Source organism: Chamaea fasciata, unplaced genomic scaffold, assembly GCF_029207755.1.
Source record: "Chamaea fasciata isolate MVZ Bird 193981 ecotype frontalis unplaced genomic scaffold, bChaFas1.0.hap1 SCAF_5, whole genome shotgun sequence".
Classification (NCBI taxonomy): Eukaryota; Metazoa; Chordata; class Aves; order Passeriformes; family Sylviidae; genus Chamaea; species Chamaea fasciata.
In genome coordinates, this window is record NW_027094090.1 from 56,178,621 (window position 1) to 56,193,709 (window position 15,089).

Genomic DNA, 15,089 nt, shown 5'->3' on the forward strand with positions numbered 1-15,089 from the left:
CCAGAACTTAGCAGCCTTGTAAGAGCATCTGTGGGAATACCCTGTGTTCTGTCAGGCCTGGAGCTTTGTCCTGGACACAAGGAATGCTGGCAGCCATTGAAGACTCGGCTGTGGCGCAGACTGAGTCTGGGACAGGTTTCTGAGAGGAAACAGGACCTGAGCCACACCTATTCTTCCTTAGCCTCAGAGATATTTACCTCCTGGCTGTGGCAGTGACACTGTGCTTTGGTTAAGACCTGGCACTGTGAACACCATGGTCTTGCCCAAGCTGGGCATCACAGTGCCACTGGTGGTTGGACCTCAGAGCAGAAGCCACCCTGCAATGGGTGGGGACAGTGGGGCTCTTCTGAGGAGACTCCAGGGCAAACATTGACAGAGGTATCATCCACACAAGTGGTCTTGCCTTGGGGCAGACCTTTTCCAGCACTGTGAGTCTGGAATATTAGAAGTCGGGCTGGATGATTTAATACACAGAATCGCAAGATGGGACCTATGGGCTGTGTTTTAATGGGGTAGGAGAGGGGGACAGTGCCCAGCAGAGAGAAGGTTTCCTTCCTTTGTTTTCTTTGTGTTGGGGATAATAAACACAAGCAAAGGACACCGGCACTGGAACATGGGAAGCTCTCACCTCTCAACAGACTTGCAGACAGCACCCCCAGACTTGCTGCTCACATCGGCCGCCTTGCTCGCTGTCATCATGTCAGCACACAGCAGGGCAGCAGGTCACCTGCAGACAGACACAAGGAAGAAACATTGCTCTCTGCTCAGCATCCTTCTCTTTTCCTTCTACACACACACACGTTTCTCCTTGAAATCCAGGAGAGGAGCTGAAGCAAGGCATGACAGCTTTCTGAGCATGGCCCAGGCTTCCTCCCCTGCAAAACGGGAAGAGGGATGACAGCAATAACCCTCAGAAGCCCAGTGAGGAGTTGACCACTGAGTTTTTGAGGGTAAAAGTTGTCTGACACAGCATCAATTGCTGCACTTTGAATTAAATATGGAGCTCATTTAAAGAAGGCTTTTATTGCTGTCAAAATCTCATCAGATTTAGATTTTTTTTTCCCCTTGAAGAAGACTAAACCAAAACCAAATTTTATAACAATCTGTTTTAAGGCCACAAGTCTGAAGTGGTTGCTGGGCATATAACACTTAACATTCAAAGCTTGGGATAAGAAAACAGTTTAGCCTGAAGAGACACTGTACTGCAGCCACTGGTCTTCTCTCTGGTGGGCCATGTTAGCTTGCTACTGATCTCATTTCAGAGGACAACTCCTTGCAGGGATAAGATAAATCATTCACAAAATTGAGTCATTCTGTTTGCCTCATGATTTCTAGCACTCTTAGAATGACTGTCTCTCTCTTTGAGTGCCACTGCTACCCAGTCAATGCAACAGACTCCATCTCCATTTTATTGTGCTGCAATATTCTTTTTCATTAAACAGAAAATAGAAGAATTGCTCTGTTAGTCTGCAGCACCATCTCTGCTCACTTATCAGGATGGTCTGCCTGCCCTAAAGCATTGCAATGACAACAGGCCCACCATCTTCTAGCAGTACTTGGAAAAGTCTCTTAGATCTCTCCACTGTTCTGCCAGAGGCTGCCCCGTCATGTCTGGCATTTGACAAGACCAAGTGCCTCTTGTCATTAAAAAAAAATATAGCCCACCACACCAGAAACAGTAAAGAACAAAAGGATCTCTCATTTCCACTGTTCAAGTTTTTGAGCAGAGAAAGGAAAAAGGGGGGGTGTGTGGGGGAAATCAGTTTTGTTTGTTCACAGTTTTCTCTCCCTCCTTTTATTCCATACTGGCAGTGTTCCTGAGGCAAGGAGTGAACTCTGGGTCAACTCAATGTGTACACACTCAGGGCAGCTCATTGCTAACCATTTAGCAGACTCTCTTTTCCCAGACAATAAACTCCCTTGGCTTCTCTCCCTCATTAGTAACTGGAACAAGCACCCACTTCACTTCTAGACACAGAGCAGCCCTACAACACTGTCAAGAAAATTTACCAGCCCAAGGAAAAAAAATCTATTCATCCATCCGTTAACTGCTATGGATTGAAAATAATGAAAAACTAACCATACTTGTGGCCTTGGCCAAAGAATGATTCACCCAGGCAGCCAAAGCAGATTCCTGCAAAGCTGCAACAGCGTCTGCTCTGCACTTGCTTTACAACATCCCTAGAGCAGGGACAGCCTCTTCACTCAGCACTCATTTGGTGCCTTGCAGCTCCTCGTCACTGCCTTCAGCAGTGAGAAATACAACATTTCTTGTGTCCACACACACAATCTCTGTGGCTCTGCTGAAACATCGAGTGTTTGCTGGGGATGCTCCTCTGTCTTCATAAGATCACCCAGTTTCCCCATCAGGAAACTCCATCTCTTTTCAGCCTTTTCCCATAGCTAACAAACCCTGCCTTGAAAATGAACATCTGGGTACCAGCAGATGTGTGCTGGTGCTCAGCACAGTCAGCTCCCTGGCAGCCCTCCTGAGGAACAGGCCAAAAAGATGATACAGAGTAAGAGGTGCACTTGTTTCTTCATCTGTGGTGGGTGGGACAGACTCCATCAGCCTTGATTTGCAGAAGTGAGCCACAAAGCAGCTGCTGACTGCTGCATGAATCTCGCGGGAAAGGAGCACCATTGCAAGCAGCAGATCAGCATGACTTGGAACCAAGGGCAGAGGAACATCTGTCCCTTGCAGGCAACAAGTGTGGCTGGAGTAACCAAAGCAACACACTCATACTAGGCAGATTAAAGAGTGGGTCAGGAGCTTCCAAAGCTGTGAAAACAACCAGGTACCTACTGACACCCCCACTGACAACACACACTGCTTAGGGAGTAAAGTCATCCCCAGGAGATACATGGGCAGCTGTGCCTTCCCTCTGAGCAGCAGGGCACACATGGTGCCCTCAGCAATACCTAGAGGAGTATTGCAGCACATTAGCTGGTTCTGCTCAAAAGAGTAAATATTTATCCAAACACGTCAGAAGACACACGAGGGGGAAAAGAGTCACCTCTGGAATAAAACACCAGAAAATAAGATACCTATCAAAAAGTCCAACAGTCAAATAATTTCCTGGGGCCAAGCACAAGCCTAGATGAGCTTCAGAGGTGATGTGATCATCTCTTCCAATAGTAAGATCACTAGAAATAACTCACAGGCCTGACACACAGGCATTGCCAACACCTGATCAGAGGAATTGTGATGGCGATGATGGAAAATTGCCTTCAGCAGATAGAGAATATCTACTTTTGTTTTCCAAGTTTTGGCTCCACAAGGCACCCAGAGCTAACACACCAGTTCACTGTGAAGGGCGAAGGGAACTTTTGCCCCTCCTGACTGCCCATCTCTCTCCTGCAACCAACTACACACTACCCCATGTGCTGGCTCAGGCCCTTTGGAGCATCTCTGTGACCCGCTGCAGTGAAGAGTTTTTGACAAAGCAGCACATGGAAGGGGTCCAACACAAACCCAATCTGTTACAAGGGAGGTAATGAGGTTGTGTGCACGGGAGGGGAAGATGGAGGGCAGTGGGGAGAGAGCACAAAAGAGCACGTGTAAGGCTGCGGAAGGGAAACCTGCCAGAGGCTGAGAAGTGTTATCCGGAGCGCTCTGCTTTCCTGCCTCATGAGCAATGTGATCAGGGCCCTACAAACTGCCTAGAAGAAACTAGCAGGGCTGAGTTCAGTTAGCAGGAGACCCGAGAAGGACATGCACACGCCCATCAAGCTGGTACCTCTTGACAGGTTGCTGTTTTCTCTAAAAACCACACAAGAACTTTCGAGGCACATCCCCGCAGAACCTGAGCCTGAGGGCACTGCACCTGGCACGTACATGCTGGAGCAGGACATCAAGGCCACGAAAGGGGAGAGAAGATACTGAGCACCACTTGGAGTACCTTGCACTGCAATTTATTCCCTGCCATTGTTTGGGGGAACAAAGCAGTCATCTGATAGTGTTTCAAAATTAAACTGGGAAAGGAAGGATAGGGGAGGAGGCGGGAGGAAAGAGAGAGGGGAGGGAGCTCTCAAGCCTGTTGGCTGGACCCTGGGAAGGATGTGAAGTCTCCCAGCAGAAGCCTCTCTGCGTATCTCCCGCATGCACCCGGCCTCACAATTCCCAGGGCCATGTGATAGGGGCTTCCTGCTACCAAGTGAAGTGAGACCTACCCCGACCTCTCTCTTCCAAACAGAGTTCCTGCCTGCTTTGTGTTCGCAAAGAGGCGTTTGTTTACTGATCTATCATTGGCATGCAGGAAACAGCCTTGACATGAGCAGTAATCATCTGTCTCCAGCAATAGCTGTTTGGCTTTCTTCTAATTTAAGTTTTCCTCCCGCCCCCCTTCCCCAGTGCCCTCTTCCCTACTTCCGATCCAAACGCTTTTGGAGTACGCACATCTGGTTCAGGGCACGGGATACTACACGATGTTTCCAGAGCAACCAGTGGATAAAAAAGAGGCACACCCCCACCCCCAAAGGGCAGAGAAGGCTTCCAGAGGAACACCTCCCAGGAGAGGAAGACACCAGCTTTGCCCACTGCACTTGGTGCAGCCACCAGAAGACGACAATAGCCAGGGGAGCACGAAGGCCCTGCAGTCCACATTAAGGAAAATGCACACAGCCAGCACACAGGTCCCACATGGGGAGCCTTGTCTCTGAGAAGGTCGGGCAGCGATGGCAGCAAGCCTCCCAGGCCTCCCTTCTTCAGTTTTGTTTGTGAGGAATAAACCAAGCATACCTCAAAGGTGGTTTGGGGATGGGTATTACCCTTGCTGCATGCTGGAGGCCATTTCTCAAGGTTTCCTTTGCACTGTTTACTCTACACCTCCCAAAAATTTCATCCACATCCACAAGTGGATGCTAGTCACACTGCTGGCGCATATGCACAGCAAGGCTTCACAGCAACAGGAGCAACCTGCAGCTGGTCCAACTCTCCTCCAAGAAGAAAAAAAGACATGTTGTGTTTTCCCTTGGTGCTCAAAACCTGAGTAACTCTGAGCAGCGAAGACTACAATGCCTCCCTGCTCCAGTGCTTTACACAACAAAGGGTGCAGCATAAAGACAGCAACAAGGAGACAACAATACATAACATATATACCCATATAAAGAACAGGAAGGATGCCAAGAAGACAAAACACTAACAGGAAAAACATGAGTAAGGGGAAGCCAACAGTTAAAGCCTTCAAGGCTCCCTCCCCCAGCCCTTGCTCTGTTTGGAGCCTGTTTTCCTTTGGGGGAAGAAGCAGGCATGAGGATGCGTGCCTGTGCTCACACACACACACACACAGAGCCACTGTGGGGGCCCCGTGCACAGCCCCAGCACTGGGCAGTGTCCGTGTTCCCAGCACAAACACGCTGCCTTCCTGGGGTCACTGGCAGAGTGTAACCTTAGGGAACAAGCCCCTGCTCAGCAGGGAGGACATGAGCCAAGCAGGGATGCAGCCAGAGCTGAGAAGGGCAACAGGACCCAGGAGAGGCTCCCTTGGTGAAACAAGATGCTTACAGTGGAGGAGTCCCTGACTCGAGGTGTCCAACACCAACCCAGCAGCAAGGCACGAGTCTTCTCAAACTTGAGCTCCACAACACGTGCCATGAGCCTTCCCTAGCTGACAGCCCCAACAGTTTCTCCTCAGACAACTTACACCAAGTCCACTTCTTTGCTCTCCTGGTCAGTCCTGCAGATGGGCCACCTCCACAGCAGCAAGGCTTCTCGGTGCATCCAGTGAAAGCATCAATCAGCTTACTCATGAGGAAAAACCTTTTTACCAAGAGGGTGACGAAGACCACAGAGATGGTGGAGGCTCTGCCCTTGGAGATACCCAGCACCCAATTGGACAGTGTCCTGAACAAGCTGCTCTACATGATCACACTCTGAGCATGGGGCTGTACTTGCCACCTCCAGAGGCCACTCCCCACCTCAGCTACTCTGCCATCCTGTGCTGGGCAGAGTTTAGGGCAAGGTGACCTCTTTGCAGACACTGATTGTCCTGGTTACATGAACCTCATGAAGACTGAAGACACCAACAGCAGGATTGTTCAGCTCATCACACTCGTAATGGGATCCTAATTGTAGACAATTCTAGATAATCAGGGCTAAGCCATTTGTTAAAGAGAAAAAAGCAGGATAAACTTATGCAAAACATATCAGTGAAGGACCAATGACTGGGAAGGGACACGCTCCTACAGTATCTTTTAGAGCCAGATCCCACACAGCCTCCAATTCCCCTCACCCCACTCCATCCTAACTTCTCCCTTTAATCTATCATATCTTACATCACAGGGCTTACAAGGGGGGGGGGGTGGTCAGGAGAATCCCATGTGTCAAAACAAACTGTATTTTCAAAAACCCCGAGTGGACTCGACGTACCACAGCCTCTGCCTTTGTGCAAGCACCCCACATCAGGGAACAACGCTGCAATGAGAGGAATGCAGAACTCGCCATGTCCAGCAAAGCTGTGCTGGGTGTTAGGACATCTCTTTAATTTTATGATGCAATTCCATCTACTGACCTTCTCCGTCTCTAAGCACACAGAACAAACTCTGCCTGCTTAGATGTCTTGAACCTGACTGAAAGGATAACTATGGTTCAAGGGCCTGCCCTGCTCCTCCCTTGGCTGCCAGCAAGGTGGTCCCATCCCTGCCCTTGGTAAAAGCCATGCCTGATCACATCTGATGGTTGCCATTGACTAAGGGTGTGCTTACTCTTTTCCTCCCTTCTTGCTTTTGCTTTGTATCAGCTCCAATGCTTGTGAAGCCCTTTCAAGCTAGGACTGGCTCACAAACTGCCTGGTTCAACACCCTAAACCAGCAAAGAAATAAAACGGGGAAGCAAAAAGTTTTCTGCTCAGACAACAACATCAGACACTTGTCTGGGAAAACCTAATGAGCACTGAAGCACATGGAAGGAATCACAGAATGATTTGGGCTGGAAGAGGCCTTGAAGATCATTGAATTCCAATCCCCCTTGCCAGGGCTGGCAACAAGATTGTGCTCATAATGAAGTTAACCCTCAGCAATGAGAAGAGGGAGCCAGCAGCACCTGCTGTGGGCAATATTAGAGGGTCACCCCAGGTCTCAACTTCATCCTGAGACCATCCTTACTCTGTACTAAAGCAGATGGACCCTTGAGAAACTACTCTCACCTCTTGTCCATTACTTCCCTCCACCAGCCACTTGCTGAAGGTTGTAGGTCAAACTCCACAGGGATATCACCAGCACGACCTGCCTGACAGGGGGAGCTGGAAGGACAGCACATCTGGTAACAAGGTAGCTCTAAAAGCCTCTGCTGACCATGGACCAGCTGAAACTTTTTTCCCACAGAGCCCTGGAAAAGTTAGGGTAGAGATGACTCAGGAATGGCAAAGGACAAATTCCTGATCCAAACAGCACTTCTGCTTCAAAGCATAAGATAAGTTTTAGCAAAAGAAAAGCCTGATTTTCTTTTCAAACACAGGGGAAGCAGCAACAATTTTCTCCCCAGGCTTCACACTGAAACAGCTGAACCATTTTGGCTGAAGGCTTTCAAAAGTAATTCAGCCAGAGGGAATGCACAGCATGGAAAACTGCAGACTGAAACAAAAACATAATCTTGACCTGAAGACAGTAATCAAAAACAGGGTCTCACAATATGAACTGTCTTCTGTTAAAGGTGGGGCTCGTTGCATCCACTATTATTAAGCTTGTCCCACATTTCCCATTGTCTTATTTTCTCTTTGTTCCTCCCTCTAAACACATAACAAACAGAAAAAACCAACTCAAAGGGTATTCAGCATTTCTTCAGTTTCCTTCAGGCCGACACACCCTCAGCTGAAAAACACAGCATTTTCAGGGTTAGCAGTGGGATGTTACACGTCCCTGTCAAAAAAAACAGAAACACTCTTTTTTAAATTCACTGCCCCAGTCACAAATTTAGTCCTGCATACATAGAAGGTAAATACTGCTTTTCATCCTGGTGGCACGCATAGTTTGTATGACTGCTTAGAGACATGATGAGTCTTAATTCCTGCAGGCAGGTTAACAAATAGCAAGAAAAAATTCACATGGAAAGGAAGAGAATGATTCAGTATTTTCCAATCTGGCTGCTAAAATGATTGCAATGCTTAATGGAATTATGTGTTTCAGGCTATGCTTTCTACAAGGAAGTAATGAAAAAACAATTGGAAAAAAACCTGTAATTCCAGATGAGGAAACCAAGACCCTGGGAAGTGAGGGCAGGAGTAGAGGACAACCCTTCTGGGACAGTTTCTAGATCATCTCCCTGTGTTTAAGGTCTTGTGTGAGCATATGTATGCACACAGTGGGGTTGCTCACCCCCTTTGAAGGGGTGATAATATTTGCTTTTGCTTTGCAGCCTAACAAACGAAAATTCAGTTACTTGAAATCAAAGCTAAAGAAGACACTGGTGGTGTATCATTGCCTGCAAATTACATCAGTGGAGATAATGATCCATACCTGGTTTGTTTGGCTTTGAAACTACCCACAGAGAAGATGACCGTGGTGAATACAGAACAAAACAAAAGAAATACGGACCAGATTCACACAAGCACGCTTCTGCCAGCAGAATTGTCTATCAGCCACATGGAGAGACAGGATTCCAGCAGATACAGTGGAACTGGCTTCAGGTGCCAACAAAGTTAAAAAAAAAAAAAAAATTGGCAAATACTCATTTTTACCAGTGCAGCTAGCTGACATAGGTGCTTTTCCCTCCTCTAATAGGAGTGTTGTGTTACAAACATACCAGTCCTACTACACCAGTAAATCACTTCTAGTGTAAAAGAACTGGAAAGAATTCAGAGTTATTATGCTTATAAGAAACCCAAACATTTGACAGCATAGGAAACAACCTGTCACTAAAAAATAGTGTTCAGCTCATGAACCACACTGGAATTCATTTTTGATGTGGTGAGATAATCTCTGCTATTCTAACATAAATGGGACCCAAAGAGGTCCCTTCGAGGAGCAACTCTGCAAAGAGTTTCCTGGCAGGAAGACAAATTGTCTCACATTCAGAAAGGAAATGAAAGCATTAAAACGAAGAACCTCAACTTCTTCCAAAATAAGTTATCATCAGGGAGACAAATGGAGCCTCAGCAAATCTCTCCTTGCGTGGCCTTCACCCTGCAGGATGCTGACTCTTGTCCCTCCTGATGAGGATTTAGCACACAGCTTCCTGAAGCGTCCATCACCACAACCTTGGGGCACCATCTGCATGCTCCATGAGACCTTCCTGTACCCACTCCAGGTCCATGACCTTCCATTATAGTGTGCCTCTATCAAGCATCACCTTCTGAGCTCAAGCAAGAAGTCACCCACAGATTGCTTTTCAGTTCAGGAGACCGCGCTTCCCTCTGCCTCCTTCAACCTCCTCTTCGCTCCGACCCTCCCTCTCCCACATATCTTGGCCATCACAAAGGCAGAATCTGTTTATTGCAGACCTTATTCTTTATGGAAATCTTCCAACCACAGCACAGCACATCATCCCCTCGCTCAGCCTTCCTGAGCAGAGAGCAGGGCCAGGCAGCACGTGAGCTGCCCAAGATTTAGCCATCACGAGGAGGAAGCTCACACAGCTCCAAGGAGGAATGAACCTCTGCAAAGAGGGCTTGCATTTATTTTTTTTTTCCAGGAGGAAAGCTGCTCTCGGTGGGTGTGTGCGTGCATGTGTGCGTGTGTTTGTGTCAGGACAATGGGAAAAAGGACAGTGGAGCGGAGCTGCCAGGAAACACTCGGCCATCTGCCCGTGCAGAAAGCAGTTTTTCCTTTCCTTTTGTATTGAGAGGAATGTAGCTGAGAGCCGCCATCCGCCCGTGCTGGGAGGAAATCTGAGCGACTTTGCTTTGCCAGGGAGAGGAAGCGTGGGGGAGGGAGCCAGCCCGGTCCCTGTGGTTAAGCGGTCACTGCACTCACGGCCAATAAAAGCGGGGGAAAAAAGCCCTACCAAAAGCCCCAAATCCTAGGGAAAAATTGCTCTTCCTCCTCCACCCTTTCACATGCGGTTTGAGACTTTCTCCCTCGCAGGGCGATCCCGAGCACAGGCAGAGGAGGGCTTTGGAGGGCAATGGCCCGAGGAAACCAGCACGAGGGTTTCCCAGCGCTGGCAAGAAAGCGACACACAGAGAAAACCAACTCACATCACGGTGTTGCTTGTCCGCCCACACCCTCTCCATGACCAGCAATTTGGCAATCCGAGCACAAAGCAAGGCGAGGGACGACCCTTTGCTCGTACAAGGCTCCCCAGCCCCAGCAGAACCCCAGCAAAGTGCAGAGCATAAGGAGCGGCTCTGTTGCAGGTAACCATCCACACATCCTGCCCCAGGGGCTTCAGTGCGGCTTCTGATCATAAAACTTCGTAAGAGAGGGGAGAAAAGATCTGATCTCCTAGTACTGTCAGGGTAAAAATGCTGGCAAAACATCACGATGGCTTGGTGGCACATTCTTCTGCCACTTTGTGTGGTAGAAAAGCCCCAGGGAAAGAAAGAAAAAAACCAGAGAAGGGCAAAATTTTCAAAAATGACTACATGATTTTGAAGTTTAAGACCCATTTGCACAACCGAGGATCAGTTTGGTTTTTTTTTTTTGAACAAACGTTCCTACTAGGCTTGCACTTACACTTGCAATTCCATCTCCTTATTTTAACTCCCAAATAAGTCCCAGCTTTGACTGAATTAGCTCCACATTGTATTCCTGTGGCGCTTAGGGACATGGTGTGGTGGCGGACTTGGCAGCTTTAGGTTAATGGTTGGACTCCATGATCTTGGAGGTCTCTGCCAAATGAAATGATTCCGTGACTGTAGAAGCAGCTAACATTTTCAAAGAATTGTAAGCACACATTCCTTTTTCACTGACTGCAGCAGGAGACAGGTCTAGGTATGGCTGGGAAAATCAGGAGCACATTTCTCTGCACCTTCGTGCACCTACGCAAACGCTGCTGCTCACCAGATGCCAGATCCAGCTCCACAGAGCTGGCAGAGCTTGCTAATGGGGGAGATGTCTCAGATAACAGATCATAGTCCTGAAAAGGGAACTTCCAGAAGAAATGATTAATCTACATATGTCTAAAGAGCTTCCTCACATCTGGCAGCTTGGAGGACAGACCGACACAGTGATGCTGTAAACCTAAGCATGTCCAGGTCAGATCTGAACTGACCCCTGTGTGCCCGGTCCCTTTCAGAGACATGACACAGGTTTCCACATTCTGTTGTGACGTTTTAATTTTTTTTTTCTCATAAAAACAAAACCATTCGTGTAGCACAGTGTGTGACCTGAAGAAAATTCCTTGGCTGTTTCTCTCTTGGTGGGATGAGAGACAAGATGAGAGGGAACATAGAGACTTCATGTAAGGAAAAGTCTTTTTTTCACTATGAGGATATAAGAGCTCTTTTCACGATGAGGAAAATAAGAGCTCCGGAACAGCCCTGCTGTCTCCATTATTGGAGGTTTTCAAGACCTAACCAAAGCCCTGAGCAATTTGGCTTGAGCTCAGACCTGAACCTATCTGAGAAGGAGGCTGGAGTAAAGGCCACCTGTAACCCCTCCAAACCTGGATTATCCTATGATTAGAGATCATGAATTACTGTAAAAGTGAGTAAACACTCTTATTTTCTCTGTGGAAAATAGCAACAAAAAATCCCTTTCAAAACATTATTACTAGACATTATCCTCCCCAAGTGATACTTTTTTGCTTTCTTCCAACTGATCAGCAAGGAAGCAGTAAAAAATAGCTGCCAAAAGAAGATATGTAATTATGCTATCCCTAACACATTTCCATTTTGTCTCTAGTCATTCTGCAGAGCCTAAAAAACTTCAACAACTCCATGGAAACTATTAGGGAGGCCATGAATCCATCAATAATGCTGCCTTGGCAAATAGTGACGAGTTCTGTAAATTTTCACTATTAGAAAAGGAAAATATTTTCTTCCTAAATTCATTCCCCTTTCAGTGAGATCAGGGTACAATTTTTTGAGAAGCTTAAAGTTATTTCATAACTAAATTTAAAATTAACCAACCAACCAACTACTAAACAAAAGTGAGAAATGCTGAAAGCGTTTATTTGGGAGATTCGTTTTTTTCCTTTGCTTAAGTGTTCCTTTGGGCTTCTTGCTGCAAAAAAACCTAGAAACTGGAGAGTTATCAAACAAGCACATATTGTTCACTGCTCTCTTCCAAGGGATGTGGTAAAGCCAATACATACATAAAGGACTTCAATTCCCATTGTTTACTTTCTTTCACATACATCACACTGCTGGATAATGGAGCAAAAGCAGAGCACCCATGTACAATTGCCTCCATCAGCCTTTATCTCACAACTGAAGCTGAGCTGTTTGTACACAAACTTCCAACCCAGAGAATGTGCATCCAAGTTTTGTATTCCAGGGTAACCACCAGGGCATACTCCACCCAAGATGTTTGGATGTTGTGCTGGGCTGGGCCCTGATACTGTTTATTGTGCACAGGAAAAACTCATTACTACAAGGCAGCCAGCACTGACTGCGTTTCACAAGGGCATGTTTTACAGGACCCAGAAAAAAAAAAAATCAAAGTAGGAATCTTCCAGAGTTAAACCCTTTGCAGAAGCCCTGTCCCCTGAACTTTTCAATAAACATCATCCCCTTTCATCTCAAATGCTCATAAAGATGCCATTTCCAGTCCAATGCAAGGGGAAATCCCAGCTGCACTGAAGGTGACTGCGGTGATTATGGTGTGGCTTCCATTTCACCCTCCACATTCACCTCATTTCTGCTCAGCCCCAACACAGATGTTTCTGTTCCCTACAGAAACACAAGCACACCCCCCGCCTCTCTGAAGTCCATAAAACCTCTTTGGATGGGATGGGACAACTCTTGCAGGTTCTCATGTGGTGTTAAAAGAATAGAAGGGTTTCCTGCAGCGCTGGAGTGACCCACCTGGTGTAACGCCCCGATCATTTGCAAGTTCCTCTGTGGAATTCCCATCCCCACTGTGCCGAAACCATCAGCATTACACACTCAGCTTTGAAGATCTGGCTCAGGAAAGAGGCTGTCTGTAAATATTTGTTGTTGTTGTTGTTGTTTTGTTGTGGTTGTTGTTTTTTTTTCTCCCCTCTGTAGAAGATGGTGATTGCAGCAAATGCACATTTTCTGTAGACTGAATACTCCATCAACAGGCCAGTTAGATCACGGAATGCTTTAGGTTGGAAGGAACCTTAAGGGCCATCAGGTTCCAACCCCTCAGCCATGGATAGGGACAACCTTCACTAGATTAGGCTGCTCAAAGCCCCATCCAGCCTGGCCTTGAACATTTCCAGGCATGGGGCATCCACAACATCCAGGGACAGGGTATCCTGTTGCAGTGCCTCACCAGCCTCACAATAAGGAATTTCCTAACATTTAAGATAAATTTCCCATCATTTAGATTATTTTTTTTTTAGATATTCCTCTTCAGAACCACATTCTTTATACAAAGGCAGAAGCTACCCAATGCTGCCTCAGTTATCTGCAGTTGAATACAATGGATATTTGATAACAACTGTACTTTCTTTACTGAAAGGAGAATGTCTACAGACATAACAGGAAAACTAAACCTAAACTTGATATTTTAGGGGAAATTCCCCAAACATTTTCTTCTATTGGAAGGGGAAGAAGAAGAGCTTAAGTAATGCTATACTTGATTTACTTCTTGGTTGGTAAGAAAAATGTTTGGCATTCAAGTAGGCATTCTTCTTCCCATCTCTTCTGCATGTAATAACTCAAATGTTCAGACTGTATAGCATCTACTTAATAAAAATCTTCCCTAAGTGGATTCACTGCATTCATATTAAAACAATGAGTAAGATACAGGAGAAACTTCAGCCCTGAAAATAGGTTAGCAAGAAGTTATCTTGGCTTATACACCTTCCCAAGCAAGAAGAGTATTAGAGATGCACAGTGTTTGCAAATATGGTTATCATATAAAACTAAACTCCCAAGAGGCAATTTGTGCTCTAAAAGTACTCTGTCTTCCTGAAGTATCATCTCACAAATTCTGAACCACAGTATAAAAGTGCCCGTTTCTCTTGCCTGATCAGAAATGCTCCAGAAAATAACTTATCTGGTCAAAATGCACTCACATACCTGAAATGCAGCTGCATGGTCTCAGCAATTCAATTTGCATGAATCACAAACAGGTTTGAGTGTTGCTGGACGAGTAAATTACTTATGGTTTCCGAATAACTTAAGTATTTTTTGTCAAGTTTGATCTAAATTCAGTATGCCCCCAAAAAACCCCAAACCTAACAGGGAGAAATTTTTAAGAAAACATTTGAGGTAATCTGAAGGAAGCTTACAAGAGTGAGGTTCTTTACTGTGAAATGACATTTCTTGCCAAAATTTAGCTAAATTGAGGGGGTGTGTGTTAAACCCTCCCTTTACAAGGAGCTGAAACACTATTTAGGCTTTCTCACCTTCCTATCTATTTTATTGAAGGGAAAAATGGAGCGAAGAAAATAGATGGGGCTACCCTGCCACCTTTCTCCAAGTAGTTAGTTTTAATTTTTTTAATTCAGTCACGAAACTGAAAAACCAATATCACAGAATTTCTTCCAAAGCACCAAAAAACTCCTAACCTCACTCTGAGGTCATTGCTCAGCTTAAGTTAACGGAGCAATGACAGTGACATCACCTTGTCCTTTGGGGTAACCTCGTCCACACACTGTGCTTCACCACTGTATCACCAAGTCATGCTGGCTCTGTGAAACTACTGCTTAAGAAAAGGTGCATTATATACTCTTCTGCTTAACTCTGCATTCAAGGATTTCACAGCAAACAGTACCAAAATCTCCTACATTAAAATACCCCCAGTGTTTACACGTTGAAAAAGAAAAAAGTTACATGTGCAACAGAGACAGGGAAAGAGCTGATCTGCTGAAGTCTGTCAGGAAAAAAGAATGGGTTGGTGATTACCTGTTCCCAGAGAGGGGGAGAGAGGAACAGAGAGAAAAACTCAATGTAATCCAAAGTCAGGCTTGATTTTTCAAAAATCGAGATCTTGATCAGGAGCCTGAAGTAAAAATAAAACACCTCTCATGGCTCTCTTCAGCTTCCTGCGGAGGGAAGTGCAGAGGGAGATGCTCA

The 15,089-nt window shown here is 46.2% G+C and overlaps 1 protein-coding gene across 1 annotated transcript in view; it reads right to left on the reverse strand.

Moving 5' to 3' along the window:
- The window catches only part of DENND2A (DENN domain containing 2A), a 57,362-nt gene that overhangs the window by 33,904 nt on the left and 8,369 nt on the right, over positions 1–15,089 (reverse strand). Inside the window, exon 2 of the mRNA XM_066183805.1 lies at positions 629–727. Coding sequence (XP_066039902.1) covers positions 629–699 — 71 coding nt within the window. The 5' untranslated portion in view covers positions 700–727. The remainder of the gene's footprint in view (positions 1–628; positions 728–15,089) is intronic.